Consider the following 25,537-nt stretch of genomic DNA (forward strand, 5'->3'; position numbering starts at 1 on the left):
CCCCCTCTCCCTGGCCCTCTCTTCACTCTTTGTCCATCCCCTCTTCTTTTCCTCTTCACCCCATCCTCAGCGCCTCCTTTCTCTTTCATCCTCTCCTCTCTTCATTCCTTCCTTTCCATCCCCTCGACTTTCTTCTGTTCATCTCCTCCCTCTCCTCCTTTTTCCTCTTCCTTCTCTCCCCTCTTCTCTTCATCTCTTCCATTTCCTCCTTTCCATTCTCTCTTTCCCTCTTCCTCCTTGTCCCTTTCTCCCCTCCACTTCCTTCTCCATCTTCTCTCCTTTCTCTTTTCCTTGATCCCTTCTTCTGCTCCCCCCCCCATTCATTCTTCATCCCCTCCTTTCCTTTTCTTCTCTTCTCACCTCTCCATCCCCTCTTCTTCAAGTGGGGAGGATGTTGGGCTAAGGCACCTTGGGAGGTGATCCAAATCACCCACCAGTCCCGTGTAAGAGATGGGCCAAGAATGGTGTTACATTTACCTTAAAACAGTACCTACTTCTCTGCTTTTACCCTCCCCCCAACTTCCCCCTGCCTTGCCATCCTCTTGTGGTGTGGGGGGTGGGAATCTGTTGTTTTCTCTGAGGCATTTTTTCCCCCTCTTCTTTGGAAGCAACTTTGGTGGCCAACTTAACTCTCAGGAATAAAGGGTCGTAAGACTTGTTAGGTTCCCCACCAATTTGAGGCATTTAGGCATCGATTTACCTGAGACCAATGGAGTTGTTATCCTGAGAAGTACACACACAGGAAGTGTCATGACCCCCTAAACCTATAAGGTACCTATATCATATATACCAAGTGAGTTTTCAGATAGCAGAAGACTCTCCCTTAGTCTTACTGTCTTACCATCTTATTAAACATATGTATAGTGCAAGTATTATAGTACTGAGTCATTGAGATGCATCTAGCGTTGTCTATTATTTTAGGGAAGATAATTTTAGGTTTTCAGCACCTACAAATAAGGGGATTTTGGCATTTGCCTCAGAAAATAAATGAGTAGGCCTTAGTGTAAAATCATTAAGGGATAGGGATGCAACCTGTGGTTTCATTGGTATTGGGAACTCTCCTGCAAGAAAAACAAATATTGATTTCTAAAGTTTGTCCTAACTTTCTGTACTTTTTATCTCATCAAAGACTAGCAAAAACTTAGGGCTGGTTTCCTTCTTTACCTTTGAATTAATCTTAAACGTTTTTAAAGACTCTTAAAACTTGTCTTTAAAATATTTTTGAAATTCCATTCAGTCATTAGCTATGAAAATGACAAGGCAGTTTTTTCATTAAACTTTTTCAGATCAGACCAAATGCAGCAGTTTAAAATATAAATATTTAGAGAAGGAGCATGGTGGAGGAGTTGGAGAGTTGACCTGGAAGTCAAGATGACTGTTTTAGTGTGACACATACTGGCTGTACGATGGCTGAGCAGGTCTCAAAGGTGTAAATTGTACGTGCCTGTTTGATTCTGCAGAGGAACTTCCTCACTAAGAAAGTTCTACAAAGATTCAGTTTAAAAAAAAAAAACTAACAAAATGCAAATTTTTGTCAAACACTAAATGCCTGTGACATCATGACTTCATTGTGGAAGAGTGGAAGGAGATTTAGAAAAAGTAACATGTTACACTAGAACGAGTTTCTTTTGTGATATCAGTGTTTAAAAACGAACAAAAGTTGCATTTGATGTAACTGTTAAGTACTGTGATGTTGCTTGGATGGAAATTTTCAAGAGATGTTTGGAACTTCCCTTGTCCTTTACAAAAAAAGGTTGCAAATCAGAATCTGTATCATAAATCAAACTACCAAGTACTGAGTGTTCTAAAAGAGGAGGGATGACTCTTACTGACATATATAAAGAAAAAGGCCGTTTTTCTGGTTCCTTATCTCATAAGGTGCTAATTCCATTAGAATTCTAATTGTTAGTTGATCCACTTAATTGTGTGTGAGAGGAACTTCTAAAAATACTTTTTTCTAAAAAGTTCTGAACTGGAAATATGGGAAGAAATTTAACTTAGGATGTGCTTAGCCCTTATTTAGCTTTGGATAGGTTTACAGAATGTAACTTTCTTATAAGATGTTAAGCTAATTCTGTAGAGAACTTTATGGAATATATTTCTATGACCTTGAAGAATTAAAAAGATGTGAAAAATTTACCAGCCATTTCACATATTAAATTCATGAATATTTCATACACAAAAAATACCTTAAATTGTACTTAGGTTTGTTCACATTGTCAAAAATAGTTAAGATAGCTTGTCTTTGTAATCCCACAGTAAGGTAAACCACAAGGCGTAAAGGAAAGTATGATAAATTTAGAGTAAAAAAAAAAGCCTAGGTTCAAATCTCAAGGTTGGCGTGCATGGCGGGGGAGTAACTTAATTTCTCCAGACTTCACTTTACTTGATTGTGTAAAATAATGGGGATTGGACCTTTAAAGTTGCTTGTTAGCTCTAAATATGCTGATCCTACATAAAATGAAAATTGCTTGTACTTCACAAGTATTTTTAAATTACACAGTTAATGAAATGCATTTTTACATCAAGAAGCTTGACTAAATATTTCCTTGGCAGTGCCTTAGAAACAAGACAGGAGGCTTAAATAGTTGGCCTTAAGAAAAGAATTGTACAAATCACAGTTAATGCATTTAATGATCTTCCCTGATATTAATGCCATACTTTTCATTAATAGTGATTACAAGGCTATAGAAATAATAGATGTTCATATGTTCATTTCAAGATCAAGTCATGGGGGGAAGGGTGTAAGCTATTCATATATCCATATATCCCTTAAGAGTTGCATAAAGGATTTAAATATAGACTTTCAAAGCTGAGTATTCACATATCTTATGTAGAAACATAGACCACTTATTCATACTATTATCCTAAAGGATCTTGAACTTTGCAGAGTAGAAATACAGGGAGTCCCAAAAATCTAGGTGCAGTTTAAGCTTCAACAGTTTTTGCAAGTATAGCTTTCTTTGGGGGGGCAAGATACAATATGGTCATAGATAAGTAAATACAGGATATATGCAAAATAGATATACAGTGATATGGTTTGGGGGGAAAGTGATCAGTAACAACCAGGAAAATTAAGAAATGTCTCTTCAAGGATGTGGGCATTTGAGCTAAGCCTTGAAGAGACCAAGGAGTTGGGTTCTAAGAGTAGAGAGTGAAGAGTCGAAATCATTCCAGGCCCAGGGGACAGATAGGTTTCCATTCTGGGTTACTAGAAGAATAGTAATATCCTCAACAGAAACAGGGAATGTAGGGGGATAGGCATACAAGGAAATATGAATTCTGTTTTGAGTATTTTGATTTTGAGATGCCTGTGGGGTATATAGGTAGAGATTTTTTAATAGGCAGTTGGGCATAGCAAGAGAGTAAAAAGTTTATTCTATTTGTCAAACCTATTTTTGATGAACATCACATGGTAATTAAAAGCAATCCTTGATATATTTTGCTCTTTCATGTCCTCTATTTTTATAATATTTAAGCCAATGTATTAAGCTATGTCACATCCTCATGTACTGAAAAAATTATTGCATGTTTTTGCTAATGTTACAGTTGCCACCATCAGTGACATGAAATAATCATGGAGAACTGGAGAGGAAGCCAAAGGACTAAAGAAGAAAAATATCCCACAATTTTTGAAAGGGAATAGGTCAGAATCTGTAAGCTGTCTAGACCAGAGGTGGAGAACCTGCAGCCTTGAGGCCGCATATGGCCCCTCTAGATCCTCAGGTGCAGCCTTTTCACTGAATCCAAACTGCACAGAACAAATCTCCTTAGTATAAAGATTTATTCTGTAAAACCTGGACTCAGTCAAAAGGCCACTTCCAAGGACCTAGAAGGCCACATGTGGCCTCGAGGCCACAGGTCCCCACACTTGGACCAGTGAACTTGACTGTGATTCCTGGGGAAATTCTAGACTAGATCATTAAAGAAATGGTTAGTGAACAGCTGAAAAATGAAGTGGTGGTTGCAGAAAACCAGCATGGCTTTATCAAGAACAGGTCATGCTAGACTAACTTTGTTTTCTGTTTTGATGGAGTTACTAAATGAGTGGACATTAAAGTGCTATGGTTATGGTTTTTTCTAGGTTTAAGCAAAGCAAATGTTAAAGTATACTTATTCTCATGGAAAAAGATAGATCAGTGACAAAATTAGTCTCAGAACTGGTTGAATAATTGAACTCAGGTAGTCATTAATGTTGTGTGTTAACTTGACAGAAGATCTTCAGTGGAGTGCGTCAGGAACTTGTGCTTTGTTTTCTGCTGCTTAATATTTTTATTCATGACTTCACTAAAGGCCTAGATGGCATGCTCATCAGGTTTGTAGAAGACAAAATTCTGGAGAAGGCGTACATAACTGGATGACAGTCAAGATCCAAAAAGATCTTGACAGTCTAGAGAAGTTTTTATTTCCCTCCTTTAGGGGAATGTGTCTGAGCAAATTGTGGTACATGAATGTAAGAAATACTGTGCCATAAGAAATTATAAAATGAACAATTTCAGAGGGAAAAGGGAAGACCCTTCTGAATTGACACAGAAATGGAAGTGATCACATAGAGAAAAATAGTTTTGAAAAACTTTAGAACTCAAAATGTAATGATAAACCACCAGTCAAAAACAATGAAGATGAATCGCAGCTCACTTGCTGGGATGAACTTAAAATGCAAAGAGAAAAAGCATACATTTTTGGACTTGGGTAATGTAGAAATGTACTTTGCAGTAAGTACTATGTAGCTATGTATTGAGGCCTTTTTTTTTTTCTTCCAGTTTTTAAAAAAGAAATTGGCTCAATTGAGGTAGGGGAGTATATTGAAAAGGATAGATTTTTAAAAATAATTCTTAATTGAAAAAATAAAGATAAGCAGTTTTTAAAAATCAAGTATACAGAGAATATACGGAGAAGTAGCTTTGCATAGTGGATAGAAAGCTACCCTTGAAGGGAGGAAAACTTGGATTCAAGACATACTGGCTATGTTAACTGTGGGCTAACCACTTAAACTTTCAGTTGTATAAGTCAAAGTAAATACAGTAAGTGTTACTGGCAACACTGCCAGATGGGAATGTGTCTTGAACCAGATTAAATGTAATTAGGACATATTAAACAAGTTAATATTAATATGTAGGTTATAATATTAATATGTAATTTTTCTAAGTCAAAATCAGGTCTATAGGATTCTTTATGTACTGTGAGGGGGCCCATGATTTCTACTTGTGTTTGACACAACTGGTGTAAGGCAACTCCCTGAGTCTATTAAGTTGCTTGAAAGTTGCCCACTTATTTTGGTTGATAGGGGGTATTTTCTTACCCTGGAGTTTCCTATATCAGTGAAATCACAGATGCAGTCATTGTCCTTTTTTCTTTGTGAATGAGTTGTATAGTTCTAACAGACAAATGTCAGTGACATAAAGTGAAGTTGTTTTTTATTTAATACAAGCCTAATTTATTTCTGATAATGGGTTTTAGAAATGAACTCAAAGAATACAAAGAGTTCTAGAAGTTTAGATAACCATTAGAGACAGTCCTCTATAGAAAAGCATAATTCTAAGTAAGGGAAAAATCAGCTTTAATTTGAGCACTCAGTCAAGGTCAAATCTTTTACTTTTCAATGACAGCATAAATGGCCTGGTTTCAGATCCTAGCCCTTATTATATTTGCAGAATCATGAGGGAGTTCATTTAATGTTTCTGGGCCTCAGTTTCCTTATCTATAAAATTATAGGTTTGGGCTAAATGACCTTTTCTAATTCTGATGAAGATACTGTAGATTCTGTTTGTTCTTTTATCTCACACATATAATTCAGTATGACTATTACTGTCTTTTCAAATGCCTACTTTCAAGAAAGTTGTCTTAAAAATTATCTCTTCGCAGGAATTTTAATTTTGCACATTACCTTGAATGTGCTCTTATGGGCCCATAATGAAATGGGTTAGATGACTTTTTACTTTTAAGTGGATTTTGTTATTTTTGTGGTTACCACTTGAAATCTAGTCCAGCCAACTGAAACCAGACATTTGTTGATTCTTGAGATATCTGCAGGACAAAGTGTGCTTCAGCTTTCCTAATGGAACTCTTTGAATTACCATGATCCAATGAGTTCATTTGTGTTGTTTAGTGAAAGGGCTTTAAAAAAAAATTTTTAGATGATGTAAGGGTTTTTAAACAGTAAAGAATAAGAGTAACATGAGTAAGATAGTTTTGTAAACTTGATCATTAACTTTGAAATTGACCAAACCAGGTGAACTGGTTTGGGAAATCATGGTGATGGAAATTTACTAGCCTTCGGGTACTTCTGAACAAGCAGTTGTTCTATTTGTCGAATTCCAGGATCTTAGGTACAGGTTGTATTGAAACTTTCAAAATATTTTATCAAAATTTTAAGTTTCTTTGTTGATAGTAATATCTTGATGGTAGAAATTTTGACCCTTGTGAGAGGTGTTCCAAAGAATCAAAAGGTAGAGTGTTTCTGTGTTTTTTGGTTTTGTTTTTCATATGTAAAACCTTATCTACAAAGTGGAATTCTAAACTATGCAAGACTTTTAGGAGAACACTGTTGTTTGAGAAATGCTAAATATAGTTTCATAATCACAAAATTAACATGTTAAAATATACATTGTTTGAAACCTAGTTGGTATGGTCTATTGCCGGTTCTTCATTTGAAGAAGTATTTTCCTTAAGAAGCAGGTAAACTCGATCTTCAAGTCAGCCCACCAGAGTAATAAGACAGAGCCATAACAAACTTCTACTTGTCATACTATAGTATTTAACATAAATAGTCAGGAGATTTTAGCTGAACTCATGGATGCTAATCATAGCAGGTGATAAGGGACACTTTAATCATCAGTAATTCACCTTCTGTGGTTGTATACAAATTGTCCTTTGATACCAGAGTTGAGGGAGAATAAAGGACTGCATTTATTCTATATTTGTATATCTTGAGTATATTTCTGAGTTTCATGGATGTCACATAAAATTCACTTTGTAGAGACCAAAATAAAATTTTAAACATCATTTCATATTTACCTTAAGCTTAATTTCTTTTTTTAATAGTTTTCTTTTGTTTTTTTATTAACTTCTGATTTACATCATTCATTTCCACCAGATTTTGAGTTACAAATTTTCTCCCCGTTTTTTCCCTACCCATCGCCCCAAAATAGCAGTCCCATAGGATATCCCCTCCTCCAATCTGCTCTCTCCCATATTTTCTCCCATACCCCTTTCAACTTTTCCAGTAGGGCATGGTGGATCTCTATGCCCTAGTGCCTGTGTATCTTATTTCCCAATTACATGTAAAATAGTATTAATAATAGTGTGTGTGTGTGTGTGTATTTTTTTTTTAATATTTGATTTTAAAACTTTGAATTAAAGATGCATTCCCTTCCTCCCTTGTCACCCACCCTTACTGGGAAGAAAAGCAGCTCAGTATAGGTTGTACATGTGTAGCTAATGCAAAACAATAACATAGTAGATATATTGTAAAAGACTGACTATATTTCCCTCCCTCCTTTCCCATCTCCCACTGGTTCTATTCTCTACTTTGATCCTGTCCCTTTTTAAAAGTGGATGCTTCCAACTTCCCTCCCCCGCAGCCTGCCCTCCCTTCCATCATCCCCCCTCTCATCCCCTTCCCCCCCTATTCTCCTAGAGGGTGAGATACCCTATTTAGTGTGTATTTCATTCCTTCCTCAAGCCAAATTCAATGGGAATAAGGTTGACCCATTCCCTTTTGCCTTCCTATTCTTCCCCTCCATTGTAACCATTTTCCCTTGCCTCTTCTTTATGGATAGTTTACCCTATTCTGTCTCTCCCCATCTCCTCTCATCATATTCCTCTCTCCCCTCTTAATTTCACCTTTTAAGTATCATCCCTTCCTGTTATATTGGTTCTGTGCCCTCTATCTATGTATACCTGTAAACATATATACACACATTTACATATGTATTCATATGCCCATATACCCTCATATATAAACATATATATATTTCTGTTCCCTTCAACTATTTTCATACTGAGAAAAGTTTCATCAGTTACAATTATTGTTTTTCCATGTAGGAATGTTAATAGTTCAACTTTGATAAGTTCCTTATGATTTCTTTTCCCTGTTTACCTTCTCATGCTTCTTGTATCTGAATGTGAAATTTTCTGTTCAACTCTGGTTTTTACATCAAGAATGCTTGAAAGTCCTCTATTCCACTGAATAACCATATTTTCCTCTGAAACATGATACTCAGTTTTGCTGGGTAGGTCACTTTTGGTTTTAATCCCAGTTCCTTTGACCTCCGGAATATCATATTCCAGGCCCTTTGATCCCTCAGTGTAGAAGCTGCCAGATCCTGGGTTATCCTGATTGTGTTTCCACAATATTCAAATTGTTTCTTCCTGGCTGCTTGTAATATTCTCTCCTTAATCTGGGAATTCCAGAACCTGGCTATAATATTCCTAGGAGTTTTCTTTTTGGGACCTTTTTCAAGAGGTGATTGGTGGATTCTTTCAACCTCTATTTTGCCCTCTGTTCTAAAATATCAGGGCAATTTTCTTTGAGAACTTCCTGGAGGATGATTTCTAGGTTCTTATTTTGATCATGGCTTTCAGGTAGTCCAATAATTTTTAAACTATCTCTCCTGGATCTATTTTCCAGGTCAGTGGTTTTTCCCATGAGATATTTCACATTGCCTTCTATTCTTTCATTTGTTTGGATCTGTTTAACAGCATCTTGATTTCTCATAAAGTCATTAACTTCCATTTGCTCCTGTCTAATTCTGAAGCAATGATTCTCCTCATTGAGCTTTTGAGTTTCTTTTTCCATCTGGCAAATTCGGTTTTTTAAGGCATTCTTCTCATTGCCTTTTTGAGCCTCTTTTGCCATTTGAGTTAGTCTATTTTTTAAGGTATGATTTTCCTCAGTCAGGATGTTGACTCTCATTTTGTAATTTTCTTGCAGCCTTCTCATTTCTCTTCCCAATTTTTCCTCCACTTCTCTTATCTGCCTCTTAAGGTCCTCTATGGCCTGTAACCAGCTTGCATTTTCCTTTGAAGCTTTTGGTGCAGGAGTTCTGACTTCATTGTCTTCCTCCTGTTCCATGCTTTGCTCCTTTTTGTCCCCAAAGTAGGAGTCTAATGTTGGAATCTTCTGTCTGCTTTGTTTCCTTTGCCTGGTCATATCACCCCTCAGTCACTTGACTCCTGTGCTTTTTGCCACAGTAGGACTCTGCCACCAGACAGGGGAGCTTTTGTCCCAAATGCTGGGGTTTTCTCAGTTGCCAGAGGTATTAGATGGGTACCCTCTCTGAGTCCTCCACACACTATGGTAAGCTGGAGACACACCCCAGGACGTCTACCCTAGACTGCAATCCAGATCCAAGAAGGTTAAAGCAAGAGTGATTACCCCTCAGACTGGCCTCTTGGTCCCCCTACACTCTGCAGGCCAGGAGCTGAAGTGCAGGTGCCTCAGTGGCCTCTCTCCCCGGGGGCAGAAGCCAATGCACTCCCACTTACTGGATCCCAAAGTCCAGACTGCACTGACCTCTCACTTTGTCCTTTGCATCTGTGTTGATAATTCTGGAAACCACCACAGCTGCTGCTGATCTGGAGTCCCTCAGGCCATCAGCTGGTTAGGCCCACCCTGGGGCTAAAGCCTGGGCGGCCTGTCCTCAGTGGGAGGTTAGTTTCTCTGTGTCATTTTGTGGGTTCTGCAGCTCCAAAGTTTGTTCAGAGTCCCCTTTTTACACTGATTGGGGAAGGTGGAAGCTGGAGCTGCTGGGAGGTCATGCTAGTTGTACTCCGCCATTTTGACTCCGCCTCCTTAAGCTTAATTTCTTATGTGCTGTGTAATATAGGTATAATCAATTCTGTGAGGTCAGGGATTATTTTACAGGTTAAATACAGTGACAACATTATAGTTGATGAAAATTGGAACTTTTAAGGACAGGAAAATTAGGAGTAATTTTTTAAATTGTAAAATTACTGACCTACAGGTTTGATTTAAGTAGCTTTCCTGGTGCATTTAAGTTTTTGTTTAAAGGTAGAAAAGGTCAACCTTCTTTAAAATTCTACACTGGTGCTTTGTGGATGTTTCTTCAAATTTTTGAAGACCGTGCTAGTGGTATATGGGTTCTGGTAGATCCTATGAAGGTGGAAAGCCATTGACTACAGGTTGGGTAATGGAAATGTATGCCTGTCTCCATAGGGTGATCCTGTCTGATTTTGGAGAAGCTCATGGTTAGGTTGGCCTCAGGATGATTTTTATATTGTGTACCAGAGATATCATTGTGACCCAGAACACTCCTGAGTATGGTCCAAGCCAGATAAAAATGCAGTTGGGTTTCTAATGTGAGTTTCTAAGTCAGTGTGAGGATCACAGAGATCCTTATATATGGTTTAGCAGCCCTTAATTCTATTTAAATTTGACCTGACTGTTGGATACTATGAAAAAGTAAATTTTATTTTATTAGGTTTATGGGCACTTCACCAGAAAAAAAAATTTTTAATATATGTATTTAGGAAAAGTCAGGGTTATGGGTCTCTGAGTGAGAAACATGATTTTTCTTGAAACACAGTAGTGTTGTAATGGATTTGATGCAAGAAATGGTGGACATCTGATCTTTTTTAGTTTACCTGAGAAAATAATATATTCAGCTTCCACTTTGCTATTTCGGTTTTTTAAAAGTTGTCCTGGGGGTGGCTAGGTGGGGCAGTGAATGGCATACTGGCCCTGGAGTCAGGAGTACCTGTGTTCAAATCCATCCTCAGACACTTAACACTTACTAGCTGTGTGACCTTGGACAAGTCACTTAACCCCAACTGCCCTCCAAAAAAGGCGAAAAAACTAATTGTCCTGCACTTTAATTTGGAATGGGGTGGTTACTGTATCGAAAGCTATTTCATTTGAAGATTATGGGGATCCATAAGAACTAAAATATAAATAGTTAAAGCAGGCTGAAGGCAGCCTTCTCTAAAATATTGATCATTGACTATGTGATACCTTGTTAAGAGCACAGACTAAAATTTTGACATCGTATTTGAAGTTGTAGCATAGTTGATGATAGCTGGCCTCAGAGCCAGGAAGACCTGGGGTTTAAGTATTCCTCTGAAATACTGGCTGTATGATCCTGGGCAAGGCACTTTCTTCTTATTACTCTAGGATCTAGAGTCTCTGCAACTCTGTAAGATTATAAGTTGTGGAGAAGATGCTTGCCTGTTTTGAAAAGCATTCCTCATCTCTGAGTTGCCTATTTCATTAACATCATAGGTCCAGCTTTTAACTCTATACTAAACTACATCATTTGTAATGGGTTTTTTTTCTGTTATTAAAATGATAATGGTTTAACAAGCATTTATCAATTGTTTACTGTATGCCAGGCACATAGGTGCTGATAATATGAAGATAAAAGGGCAATTATTTCTACCCTCAAGAAACTCACATTCTGTCAGGGGAAACAACATGAATATATAGTATAAATAGAAACAAAACGATATAAACTACATATATATATATATACATTAAATATATACTATATAGCTAGAAACGAAACATATACCCCCCCAAAATACAAAAGGGGGTGGAATTAATAACATAAGCTAGCAGCACCAGTTAAGCCTCGTCTAGCACTTGGGCTGAAGTAATCTAGGTACTCTTGAGAGGTGGAGATGAAAAGGTTAATTCTATGTATAGCAAAGCCACAGATTCTATTTTGACTGGACTCTATATAAGGAGTCAGGAAAGATGCAGGAGCCAGCTTGTCCTTAGACTTTTAATGTAGGAGGAGTTTGTTATTTGATCGTAGAGGTAAGTGAGAGCCATTGTCGCAGGGGAGTGACATCAGACCCGTGCTTTAGGAAGTGTGTGGAGTATGATTAGAGTAGTTTAGGAGAGCGGTGATGAGGGCCTGAATAAGAGGGGTGGTTGTGAGAACAAGGGAGAAAAATATAAGGGTAAGGGGGGCCTAGTAGTGAGGGATTGTTATTGTTATCGTTTGTCCTTCGTTCTTGAAGAGGACCGTGACATCAGGAAGATGCTGCCATGACTTGCAAGTGAATTGGACTTAAGTGAGGGAAGGCTGTGCAAAGTCACCAACCTCTGGAGTCATCTGGGTCCAGTGGCAAGGCACAGATAAGGATGACTAGAGATGGCCCCAGTGAGGGATGGTGAATAGTCAGAGATGACTGAGTTGTGAACCTTGGATACTAGAAAGATGATGGTGCTACTCTTTATAGAAATAACAAAGTTAGGAAGGTCTAGGAAAGAGATAATGAATTATGCATTGGACTTGTTGAATTTAAGATGTTTCTGGGATATGAATTTGGATATATCTAATAAGCAATTGATGGTATAGAACTGGAGCTCAAAAAAGAGATTAGAGATGTATTTATTTATCTTGGGGGTCTTATGTTTAGAGATGATAATTGAACTCATGGAAGCTGATGAGATTATATAGAGAACATAGCCTCAACCCATAATTAGGGAATAGGATTAGTAGTCTGATAGGCAGGAGAAAAAACTACTGGAGGAGATGGTTGGTCAGCAGTGTCAAATGCTAACAAAGGATGATTGAGAAAAAGCCATTGGATCTGGTTGTTAAAATAATCATTATTAACTTTGGAGAGAGCAGTTTCAGTTGTGATGTTGAAGCTACATTTCAAGGAGTTGAGAAATGAGAGCAGAGGAAGTGAGGATAACTAATGGAGACAGCTTTTTCTGAGTTTATCTGTGAAAGGGAAGAGGGATCTATGTGGAATGTGGAAGAGAAAATGGTACCAAGTAAGGGTTTTATAAAGCTAGAAGAAACCTGGGTATATTTGTAGGTAGCAGGGAATTGACAGATGGGGAAAAGTTGAAGATGACAACTTAATTCAGTTGTAATATAATAGGAAGTTCTGTACCTTGTGAGGATAACCAGAGAGCTGAGAAAATTAGGTCTTTAAATACTTCAGTGTAGTGTACTGTCTGCTTTTGCCTGCCACAGTTATCTCTTTTAGACTAGTGATGACACTCATCTAACAAGATAGTTGAAAAATTGTTATTTTGCAATGGTGATAAAACTCCTTGCAGTATAATATATTGTCTAAAGAGAGGAATCTCTCTGACTTGCAGCCCTTCTGTTCTCATTTACCTGCAGGTTTCAACAGTTTACAGAATAGGTTCAATTCAACAAACAACTATTAAGCACTTACTATATACAAGGCCTTTATTAGGGCTTTAGAGACTTAGACCAAAAAAAAATCCCTCAAAACCCAACTAGTCCTTGCCATCCAGGAGCTTACATTTTGCTTGGGACTTGAAATAGGTATTAATGTGGATAAGTACAAGGTATTTTCAGGATGAAGATTGCCTCAAAAGGAGGAGGAGAGAGTATTAGGGAAGACTTTTAGGAAGAAGTAAATCTGAGATATCAGCCTTGCCGAAAGGTAAGGTTTTTGAGGAGGAAGACGAAATGAGATTGTGTTCCAGGAATAGAAGATGGCTTATATGAATGTAGGAGGTAAGGTATGGAATGTCACATTCAGGGAATAGAGAATTCAGTTGCTTGGAATACGTGTAAAAGAGTAGTAATGTGAAATAAGGCTGAAGCTTTATTTATTAGTAGAGAGACCTAAAACTGAGTTTTGTTAGTTTAAGAACCATAACATAAAAAATCATATTCTAAAACTTGTGCAGTTAGAGCTTAACATTGCCCCATAAAAATAAAAATAGCTAAGTTCTCAGGCTAAGAAACTTGATGTTAAAGAAATAATATATTTGTAAGGAAAAATTGAGTGCTTTCCTCCTGCCATCTTGGGAATGAAAAGAGTCTTAGCAACAGAAATTTATCTTGTTTCCTGTTGTAGTAGCTGCATAGCCCACTACAACAGAAGAATATTTGCTCTCTGAAAAAAGCTAGTTTATGAGACAGACATACATCTGTATGTCTGGGACATTTGTAAGTGAGATTAGTGAAATATGTACTACAGCCAAGAGTATATAGGGTACAGAGAAAAAGACTGAAAGCAAGGCCCAGGACTGAGAATAAGTTAGATCCACTGAAGCCAGATAGAAGATTTAGAGCAAGATTCATGGGTCTGAAAAGAGGGTGTTGATAGAGTTCAGTTACTTTTCCTAGGTGTAGGAGGCCTACGGCTTTTCCATCTTTACCATTCTGCTTCATACATTAGTACTTAGAATGATAATTTGTTGCATAGTTGACTGTTAAATACCTTAAGTGTAGACTCTCAATGAGCTGAGATTGAAGAGTAAAAAGTAAGGACAAAAAAAAAAAAAGGATTTTTGTGGGGATTTAAAAGCTATATTTAGGGGAAAGAAGAGGACTAAGGAAGGGATAGGAGCCAATCAAGGTGAATTGGTTAAATGAAAAGAGAGCTAAAGCTGCCTAAGACAGAGCTCAAGGTAGATGGTACCATAGTAAGAAATCACCAGTGTGCCCTCAGTGAGTTTATATTCCAGGGTACTGAAAGAACTGTTGGATGTCTTTGCTAAGCTGCTCATAGTGATCTTAGAAGGTGGTGAGAGAAGGTGTTGCAAAATGCAAATGACCTTTTTTTTTTTAAAGGGAATAATGAATCTGCCAGAACTTGAGTTCAGTTTCTAGCAAAATTCTAGAAAATCTGCATACAGGGATGCATGATGAATATGTAGAAGAGAGGCAGTGATCATAAAAAACCAGCATGGTGTGGTCACAAACAGGCCACTTGGATTGATTTAATTTTCCTTTTGACAAAGATTACTAGACCAGCAAGTCAGAGAAATTGTAAAAAAAAAATAGTTTCCTTTAGCATATGACAAATCTTTCATACGTTTCTTATGGATAAGATAAAGACATGGCACAAATAATGAAGTTTGGTGTGTTTGGAAATGATGTAATAACTTGACCATAAAAGAGTCATTGATTGCTAGATGTCAACTTTGAAGGAGTGCAGGAAACCAAACTTGTTACTATGCTAGTAGTATTATTGCCTGAGGAAAAAGTATTGAATTGGTTGGCATGTTTATCAGATTTGTACATGATACTAAGTTGCGAGGGATAAGCAAAATACTGACATTTTAGATGATGGAATCAGGATCAAAACTATTTCAGAGGCAAAACCAGTAGTCTAATAAAAATGAAATTAAACAAAGATAAATGTCAAATTTCATCCTTGGTTGCCTTCATATTACCAGTACTTTACACAATGCCTGACACATGGTATGTGCTTAATAAATGTTTATTGAAATAAATTATGTTCTAAAAAAATAAAGTGTTAAGTTCAAGATGGCAGGAGAGTGGGCTAGGCATTATTTTAGTGTCAAAAACTAAGGAGGTAATAGTCTTTACATAGATAGAGTGTATCTAGAGAAAGGTAACTAGAATAGTGTTAAGAACTGGAAAATGTGTCTTACAAGAATTGGTTAAAGTAATTGGGAATATTTAGCTGGAACAAAAAAAAAAGATCATTTTGGGAGGAGACATGATTGATAGTTAGCCTTCTTTAAGTGTTTGAAAAGCTCTATTGGCTTGCACTGCTGGGCAGAACTAAATGGAAGCAATGTGTTGAAGTTTCTTGAGAGGTGAAATCAGCCTTGATATAAGGGAAAACTTAACTATTAGAACTGACCCAAAACTAAAGGCCTTCTAGCAAAGATTTTATGACACCTGTCTAGTATATTATAGAGTAAGTTGAACTTGATGGCCTTAGAGGCCTCTTCCAACTTAGATTCTGTGAGTTACCTGGGGGAGGAAGAAAGTGGATTTATTTATTACTCTTCTATACCCAAAGGTCATTGTTTAAGTTTATGCTGTCATTAAGGTTATTGTAAATATCATAAAGTTTATTTAGTTTTTTTAATAGGATTCATGTTAATACTATAATCGGTGAAAATACTTGATTTTAAATAATTCAACATAAGCAATGTAGATTGAAGTATGTACAATTAATGATTTTGCTTATTGGTCTTATCAAAAGCTAGTAAAAGTCAGTAGTGGTACAGATATTTAAAATTAAGGGATGATGAAGTTGGGCTCAGAGAAATTTGTCATAGAAAATGAGTCCTAAACCCTTCACTCTTCCACTGGCTGAGTCGTGTTAGTAGTTCCACCCCCATTGCATTCAGTGATGATGGAGAAGGCTTCAGTGTTGTGAATGTGTTGTAGCTCTTGATATGTTTCCTAATGTTAGTACAAAATACAGTAGAACCTTTCCCATCTTTCTCCAGGCTATATGCACCAGATGAGGCTAGGACCAGAGAAAAAAGTATTTTTTTTTAAAATCTGAACCAGAAACAGTTTGGTTCAAATTGACTGCCTTATGCCCACTGTTTCCATTCTGCTCTCTTCATAACCTCTTTCTTGTCCCAGGACTAGTAGCTAGTTCCAGCTCTGGATCTTGCTGTTATATACTACAGCAAATATTAGGAAAGAGAAGTGGAAGTTTAGCAACAATACCAAGAATCTTAACCTATGGGGGGGGGGGGGGGCGGCTAGGTGGCGCAGTGAATAGAGCACTGGCCTGGAGTCAGGAGGACCTGAGTTTAACCTCAAATTTAACCTCAGACACTTAACACACAAACTAGCCATGTGACCTTGGGCAAGTCACTTAACCCCAATTGCCCTGCCCAAAAAAAAAAAAGAATCTGAACCCACAGTGTCATGTGCAGTCCATAAGAGACACTGCTAGAAAACTGAAAAAACAACCTAGAATATTGAATATTTTGTTTAAATTTTTGTGCCTTTAGAATTAATGGAGCTTTTATTATATAGCCAGGAAAAGTATTTTCAACTTCAGATTTCTTCTGTACGTTGAGTTTAATTTGCTAATCCTAATTTCTTGGTATAGATTTCCTCACTCCATCATCAGAGGAGGCTGCTTCTTAATGATTATTAATTAATATATAATTAATAATTGCATTAAATTATTGTATGATCTGAAGCATTATCACATGAATTGAACTTAAGTTAAAGATTCCAGAACAATAAGTGGTATTTAATAGTATATCACATTCCAATTGTTTATCTATGTGACTCACGACACTGTTTTATTTAAATGTGTTGAGGTAAAGAATTAATATTAAATGGTGTTAAATTTATTTTTCTATTCTGTAACATAGCCAGCAGCCAGCTTCGGGTGTAGCCTACTCTCATCCAACGACAGTTGCTAGCTACACTGTCCATCAGGCTCCAGTAGCTGCTCATACAGTTACTGCCGCCTATGCACCAGCAGCCGCCACAGTTGCCGTTGCCAGGCCTGCTCCAGTAGCTGTTGCAGCTGCTGCAACAGCTGCAGCTTATGGAGGCTATCCCACCGCTCACACGGCAACAGACTATGGTTATACCCAGAGGCAACAAGAAGCTCCACCTCCACCACCTCCAGCCACTACACAGAATTACCAGGTAAGGAAATTGATGCTTTTGAATCATGGACATGAATTGGAAAGGGCCTTAAATAGTCCATCTAGTTAAGCTCCAAGGCCTGTTGTTTTCTTCAGAAGCATTAGGGATATAAACCTTGGAAGCCATTGGAGAGGTTTTGTAAAAACCTGTTCTGCTTTAATTTAATGACATTGTTCAGTCTTATGTGAACAGTTCATGAAAGTCTCATATGTATTTGAAAACAAACACTAGGTTGCCACTTAGATTTCTGTTTAACCTAAGCAAACCCAAACCCTGTAAATTTCTTTTCACAAGATTAATTTTCCATATCTTGGGTAATTTTGATCTCTCATTTAGACCTTTTCTACTTCAGTATCCTTTTTAAAGTGTGGTATAAAAAACATATAAATCATCCGTTATGTTTGCTATCTGGTATTTGAAAATGTACTGTTAATAACTACTTTTTCATTTTCATACACAGGTTTTTGTTTTTTCGTTTAGGAAGCTGTAGTCTGATATGCCCAACTCAAAATTTTTAAAAAATCACAAAAGGAAGTTTGCCAAAAATAGCTATAATGAGGATCTCAAAGAGTTTTATACATTCTGGAAAGGAATATTAGATTGTGGCGGAGGGGAGAGGGAGGAAGAGTGAGCACTGCATAAGCTTTAGAAAAATGATTTGCATTTGCATCATTAGATAAACAGCAAAAAAAAAATCTAGATTGGTCACAAATTTTCATTGTATTTTTCTGTAGGAAGTTATTAAATTGTTAATACTTAAATAGATCTGTAGTCTAATTCATGAATACTGCATAGGCACATTTGACTTTTAATGGAGTCATTTTGTTTTTTCCATGACCAGATCCTCTTAGATAGGTCTTTTATTGATGGACTTCATGCTGAACTTAGTTCCATGTTGTTATGATAAATTCCTGTGCATATTCATTCTGATTTTGTTTTCTTTCATCACCATTTTCTGGTAAACTCTGCCCCGTACTCCATCACCACCTTTTGAGTGTTTTCTTGTGACAAGATTTTCTCTATTTGTTTTTTAAAGGATTCATACTCATATGTGAGATCTACTGCCCCAGCTGTAGCTTATGATAGTAAGCAGTACTATCAACAACCAACAGCAACTGCAGCTGCTGTAGCTGCTGCTGCTCAGCCTCAGCCTTCTGTTGCTGAATCCTACTACCAGACAGGTGGGTTGTATTAAAATAACTTTCTCAATGTAAAGAATTGTACTCTGTACAATTTGTTGAAACCTCTAACTTTATATGTGAAGGGATCTGATTTTTAATACCATGAAGCTCCTTTTTTTTTTTAACTGCCATCACAGAAGACATGACTTGAATTGCATAGAGGGTCCAGATTGCCAGCTTCTAATCATACTCATCATACCTCTGTAAATGTCTAAGATATTAAAAGAGGACAGTGGCTTTGACTTTTAACCATGCCCTTTTTCCTTGCTGGAAATAAATGTGTAAGAGTAACAGCTGAAATATTAGCTGAGACTGCTTAATCATTTAGGGACCCCGTTGGTAATATTTTGTTCCTACTTTATGGATTTCTTGGTTTAAGTTATTTTTTCTCCCCAAAATGCAATTTTATTCAAATTCCAAATATAGTTCTAGTGGTTTACATTACTGTCCACAGCAGAAACTGTGTCCAAATGAGTGTGCCTATCTGGAAATTGGAAAGTAGGATATGCCTAAATGCAGAAAAATTTGATTTATGTCTTTAAAAACATTGGTGTTGACTTTTGAAGTTTTTTTTTTAACTCAGTGACAATAAGTAGTGAAATTAATACTTGTAAAGTTTTTTCTGAGTATAACAAATTAATAAAATACAGTTTCTTAAAAAGTTTGTCTAACTTTTCTAGTATTGACACTTTAGTTAACTTTTATCTTGCTCAGTGTTCTTTTGCAAAATGATAGCATTTGTAATAACAATATTTGACTGGTATTACAGAGTCTGAGTTTGTAGAGATAACCCATGTTATCTCTCTAATTACTCCAACCTGTACTTGGAAAAGGAATTTCCTAATAGGTCTATCTCCAAACTTTTGCTTAAAGACCTCTTTTGAGGCTGAATTTTTTACTTTTAGAGCAGCCCATTACACTTTTGAGGTAGCTCTAATAGTTAGAACTTTTTCCTGAAATATAACCTAAAGTTACCTTCTGCAACTTCTACTCCTTTCCAGTTTTTCTCTTAGGGACCAAGCAAATCAAATCTTAATTCCTTTTCCAAATGACAGCCTTTCAAATACATGGACAAAGCTGTCATGTTCCCTTAAAATTTTTCTAAGCTATTCCAGGTACTTCACCTTTTATTTAACATGATACTTGCTTCTTCACCACCCTGATCACTTTATTCTCTGCTAGTTTATTAATGCCAGTTTGCCAAAGTGTTTTTCTGAAAGGTGCCTTGAATAGATCTTAAGAGACAGAGTATTATAAAGGCTATAATATCCTTTGTTTTGGTCATTCTCCTAATTCAGCCTAATATTGTCTTATCCTTTTCACTTATTTTTAATTAGCATTGTATAGAGGAGAATTTTTGCCTCGTGGTAACATAAGATCTCTTAATTGTTATGATCATGTTCATGTTTTCATAATTATAGCAATAAAGGATTTTTTTTTTATTTAATGCTTTATACTTTCCAATTATTTAATATCCCCCTTTCCCCTTCTGTTCAGCTCCTAAAGCAGGTTATAGCCAAGGTGCAACTCAGTATACTCAAGCCCAGCAAACTCGGCAAGTGACAGCCATAAAACCAGCCACACCAAGTCCAGCAACAACTACTTTCTCCATATATCCTGTATCGTCCACTGTACAACCAGTAGCAGCTGCAGCTACTGTTGTGCCATCCTATACCCAGAGTGCTACTTATAGTACCACTGCAGTTACTTATTCTGGTAAGTATGATATATGATCTTTTTAAATGAATGATTAAGCAAATTTAAATCTTTTCTTAGATGTCACAAATACATGTGTTCATGAGATCGTGTTCTGCTATAGAAATCAAATAGTAAAGATAGCTTATATTCTTCAAATAGAAGATTTTAGTTGTAAATTGTGACAGAACATAATTCTCCCCAGTAAGAGAAAATTTCAGAGACTTTGTATACATGGACTAGATATTAAAAATTTGCTTTTGTTGTCATTCTGCCCTTTATGAATGGTAGACAGCTACAGAGATTTGGAAAAACAAGAAAACAAAAACTTAACCTATTGTGTTGCCACTAGGGGAGAGGTATTTGAAAGGAGAATAGCTATCATTTTAGGGGAAAGGAAATAGCAACAAGGTGGCGAGTAGATCCAGTAATGTAAGAATGCAAGATAATTATCAATTTACACCAATTTTGTATCTGATTTTGGACATCTTGCTTTACTATGCTCACTCATCCTATTTTACTTATGCCTACCCTGGGCATCTAGGTGGGGCAGTAGATAGAGCCTGGAGTCAGGAAGACCTGAGTTCAGATTTGGCCTTAAGACACTTGCTAGCTGTTTGATGCTGGGCAAGTCACTTTACCCTATTTGTATCAGTTTCCTCATCTGTAAAATGAGCTGCAGAAGGTATTGGCAAATCATTCTAATACCTTTGCCAAGAAAACCCAAAGTAGAGTCACAGTGAGTTGGACCTGAGTAAAACGACTGAACTGCCACCACCTCCTTTGGTTAACATCACAGGGTCTTAAGCTTGACGAGGACTTCAGAGACTTTCTAGTCTAATCTGGACCAAACTAAGAATTCTATAAAATTGTCATTCAGTCTCTTACCTGAGTCCTTCAAGTACGGTTATGAAGCAGCTTCTTTCATTTTTTAGTAGTTCTATTTGTTAGGAAGTTTTTCCATATATCAAGTCTAAATTTGGTGATCTGGAATTTCACTCATTGTTTCTGGTTCTGGCTTGTTTTGCCAAGCACAAATCTAATCCTAATCCCTCTTCCATGACAATTCTTTGGACACTTGAAGACAGCTATCATTGTGTTCTCTAAATTTTGTTTACTCAATCTAAATATGCCCAGTTCTTTCACTTAGTCAATATAGTGCACGTTTTTTACTCCCTTCACAATCCTAGGAACCCTGTTTGGACACAATTCAGATTGTCTTTGCTAAAATGAAGTGATTGGTATTAAACAGAAGTTTGACAAGGTCAAAATATGACAAAACTATTACTTGCTTTATTCTGGAAACTATGCCTCTTAGTTCATTAGATTTTTTGACTGCCATGTCAAACTGGTGGTTCTTATTGAGATTACTATCCACTGAAACTCCCTGAATCCTTTTCAGATATATTGTTACCTAATGATGCCTCTACCATAGTGTAGTTGGGAGGTTAATTTTTTTTTCTTCACCAAGTATAGAACTTTGCATTTATCTTTGTTAGATAGATACTTATTTTATCTAACTTTATTAGATTTGGCTTATTCTGGTCCGTCACTATTTTTTTTTTTTTTTGTATTGACTCATTTATATCTTGGCTGTTGCTCCAAATTTTGTCAACTGTAAATTTGATAAGTATATCATTTATCTTCAAATCATTGATAAAGCTGTTAGACTGTATAATGACAAGGAAAAATCCCTGGAGGATTCCCCTAGAGACCTCCCTCCAACTTAACCTGGATCCATGTCTGGTTTTTCACCCAGTTTTAAATCTAACTTTTCTGTATGCTGCCATCTAGCCTATATCTTTTCCTCATCCACAAACATAACGTGAGGCAAGTATACAAATCTACACCATTTTACCAGCAGTTACTTTCCCCAAGAAATAGGTACGTTTAACATAACCCAACCCATAGTGGCTTTTACTAATTACTACTTCTCTAAATATTCACAGGTAATTTCCATAATAATTTTGTTAACAGTATAAGTTCTGACCTCCTTTGTAGTTTTCAGTCTTCTTCCCTTGTTTGAAAATTAGAATATTTGCCTTTCTCTAGTCCCATAGCACTTCTTTTCTTCTCCAAGATCTTGCAGATAGCATCAGCAGCACTTCATTTGCCTTCTGGAATATCATATTCCGTGCTCTCCCATCCTTTAATGTAGAAGCTGCTAAATCCCACGTAATCCTAATTGTGACTCCATGCTAGTGAATTGTTTCTTTCTGACTGCTAGCAATATTTTCTTCTTGACCTGAGAGTTTTGGAATTTGTGTATAGTGTTTCTTGGGGTTTTCATTTTGGGATCTCTTTCAGGAGGTATGGTCGGTGGATTCTTTCAATGTCCCTCAGGGTCTAGGATATCAGGGTGGTTTCCTTTGATAATTTCTTGAAGTATGATGTCATTGAGGTTCTTTTTTTTTTTTTTAAATCATGACTTTCAGGTAGTTCACTAATTCTTAAATTATCTCTTCAAGATCTATTTTCCAGGTCAGTTACTTTTCTAATGAGATAGTTTACATTTTCTTCGATTTTTTTTCATTCTGTTCAAATGATTCTTGATGTTCTCATGTAGTCATTAGCTTCCACTTGTCCAATTCTAATTTTTTTAAGGAGTTATTTTCTTCAGTTAAAGTCTCCTCCAGGGGTTCTTTTTGGCCCTGAACCTAATTCTCCTTTTTACTTGAGGCTTTGAATGTAGTTATTTTAACATTGTTGTCCCCTTATGAGTCTGTGTATTAATCTTCCCTGTCAGCATAATTACTTTCTGTGGTCAGGTTCTTTTTAAATTTTTGTTCATTTTTCTTCCAGGCTAAAGTTGAGCTCTGCTTCTAGGGTGGAGAGGCCACTGTCCCTTAAGCCTGGGGCTACAGACCTGAATGCTAGTCTGGTGTTCTATAGGTGTGATAGGGGGCTGGCTACTAGCCTGGCACTGTGTCAGGGCCACATGGTGCCTAACTGCTTGCCTAGTGCTGTGGCCTCTGGCAGGGCTCATGGGGGACTTGATGCTGCTCTGGGGATCATAAGGTGGGAGATATTGGGGGGTGGCGCTGGCCTCTCACCTGCTGCTGCCCCAGGACCACAGGGCCTCATTCATTGACTTGCACTGGGGCTCAGGGTCTCTTACTGGCTTGCTGAGGCAGGGCCTCTTACTGGCTTGCCTAGATGCTTCCTGCTTTGGACTGTGTTCTCCTTTTACTCAAGTGAGACAGCCCTTTTCCTGTTGACCTTCCAAGTTGTCTTGGGCTGGAAAATCACCCCATCTTTTTATTGGTTTTGCTTTTCCAGAATTCACTTTGAGGATTTATTTTATAACTGTTGGAGGTGAATTTGGGGGAATTTAGGTGATTTCCTGCTTAACTCCACCATCTTGGCTCCTGGAAGGTCATCGGCAGAACTTCAGCAATTGCATCTGTTATTTCTTTCAGTACTCTAGGGTGTTGTTTTTCTAGACCTACTAATTAGAACTTGGAGGCATCTGTATGTTGCCAGAACATGTCAATTATTTGCAACCATTTTTGTTCTTTCCCAGTCCAGAAATTACCTTCCTTGGTAGAAACACTTGAAGCAGACTGATTTCTTATTACCATCAGCCTCAAGGAGCAGTCCCCTCCCTTCTTTATTCTTCCTATTAACCCCAATGTAGATCTTTTTAAAACTACCTTTTTATTGTCTGTATCATTTGTTAGAGCAGCATAGTTTTAGATAAGGTTTGAGTGGCACAATGGATAGATCACTCAGCTTAGTGTCAGAGACTTGTGTTCAAATCTAGCCTTAAACACTCCCTATCTGTGTGACCTTGGGCAGGTTACCAAAAAACAAACAACAACAATAAAATCAATCTCACAGGGTCGTTGTGAGAATGAAATTAGATAATAAAGCACTTAGCACGATATCTGACACATAGTAGGCACAATATAAATGCTTATTCCCTTCCCCTTGGAGTCAGGAAGACCTCAGTTCAAATTTGACTTCATGTACTCGTTAGCTGTGTGGTTCTGAGCAAGTCACTTAACCTCATTTAGCCTAAGTTTCCTATTCTGTAAAATGGAGATAATAGATAACTTACCTCCCTGGATTGTTGTGAGCTTAAAATGAGATAAAATTTGTAAAGTGTTTAGTACAGTTGACTGGTACATAGTAGGTGCTACAAAATATTGATTATCATTATTAATATTATTATTATTACCACCCTCAGCTGATTCTGGGCATTAGTGTTCATTACATTTTTATTTGCTGTCTTCTGTTTTTATATAGCCTACATTTTCCAGTATATCCCTCTGCTCATTTCCTCCCAGGGACCCATCTTCTATAACAAAGAATGAAAAAGACTTAAACTTTCTTTTCACACGAAGTCCAGACTTATATGCTATGTTCCCTACTTTGTCAGTCCCCTCCCTCTTCAAAGAATGGAATGTGGTTGTCTTCTTGTCTCTTCTTTGGAGTCAAGATTGGTTACTAAAATGTCATACCATCCACTTTCACTTGGTTTGTTCCCGTGTGTGTGGTAGTCATTGTGTATGTTGTTTTCTTGATTCTGCTCGATTCTCTTCGCTTTGCATCATTTATATATCTTCTCATAACTAGATTTCTGTTCTTCATATTTTGTTTATTACAACACAGTTAATATTCATTTATGTTCGTGTACAAGATTTTTTTTCTCCTGACACAGTTCTGCCATCTACTCTTCTGTATTCAATCTGACATTTGCCCTTTTGTTTTTATGTAAGCTTTTTAAAAATTTAAATTAATTTAAAAACATTTAAAGTCCTACCCTAGGTGCATATATAAAATATGAAGAATATTACAATTCCTTCTCTCAAGAAACTTATTTTCTAACTGGGAGACAAGAAGTACATATTTAAATATATACTGTAAACATATAAAAACATGCCAACCAGCAGAAAATAGGGAGGGAGGGTGTAGCACCAATGCAATATTGACAGCGCCCATAGTCACTATAAGTATGCTGGATCACAAGATATAACACTCTCCATGTAGGAGGCAGAAGCAAAGCATTTATCCCAACACCAGGAAATTGAATCCATCACAGCGACATAGAAGTTAAGGTACCACAGTGTAGCAGAGAGCCGGACCATCCTTTTAACCTTCCCACAAACCAGTATTTACTCACAAGCTTATGTGTCTACCTCGGAAACAAACTCTCCTCCCAGGCCTCTAACAGACTGTGACTCCCAGCTCCTGTGGGCTCCGCTCCACCCTTCGGCAAACTCCTCCCGCCACACCCTCCATGTGACTACATTCAGCTTATTAGGGGAAGAATTTATCTTCAAATCCCCTCCTGGCTCATTAAGGGGC

At 37.1% G+C, this 25,537-nt stretch overlaps 2 protein-coding genes across 5 annotated transcripts in view; one reads left to right on the forward strand and one right to left on the reverse strand.

Annotated features, from left to right (window-relative positions):
• LOC138171463 (activated RNA polymerase II transcriptional coactivator p15) overlaps positions 1-25,537 on the reverse strand; it is a 216,307-nt gene that overhangs the window by 135,279 nt on the left and 55,491 nt on the right. The window lies entirely within an intron of this gene.
• The window catches only part of LOC138171428 (zinc finger RNA-binding protein), a 76,402-nt gene that overhangs the window by 1,314 nt on the left and 49,551 nt on the right, over positions 1-25,537 (forward strand). For all 4 annotated transcript variants that reach the window (XM_069100949.1, XM_069100943.1, XM_069100935.1 and 1 more), the window contains 3 exons: positions 17,069-17,351; positions 18,388-18,532; positions 20,030-20,248. In XM_069100949.1, coding sequence (XP_068957050.1) covers positions 17,069-17,351; positions 18,388-18,532; positions 20,030-20,248 — 647 coding nt within the window. The remainder of the gene's footprint in view (positions 1-17,068; positions 17,352-18,387; positions 18,533-20,029; positions 20,249-25,537) is intronic.

The sequence above is a fragment of the Petaurus breviceps genome, unplaced genomic scaffold, assembly GCF_028583685.1.
Source record: "Petaurus breviceps papuanus isolate PSGF00001 unplaced genomic scaffold, PetGlider_PUasm1.0 128, whole genome shotgun sequence".
NCBI classification, from domain to species: Eukaryota; Metazoa; Chordata; class Mammalia; order Diprotodontia; family Petauridae; genus Petaurus; species Petaurus breviceps.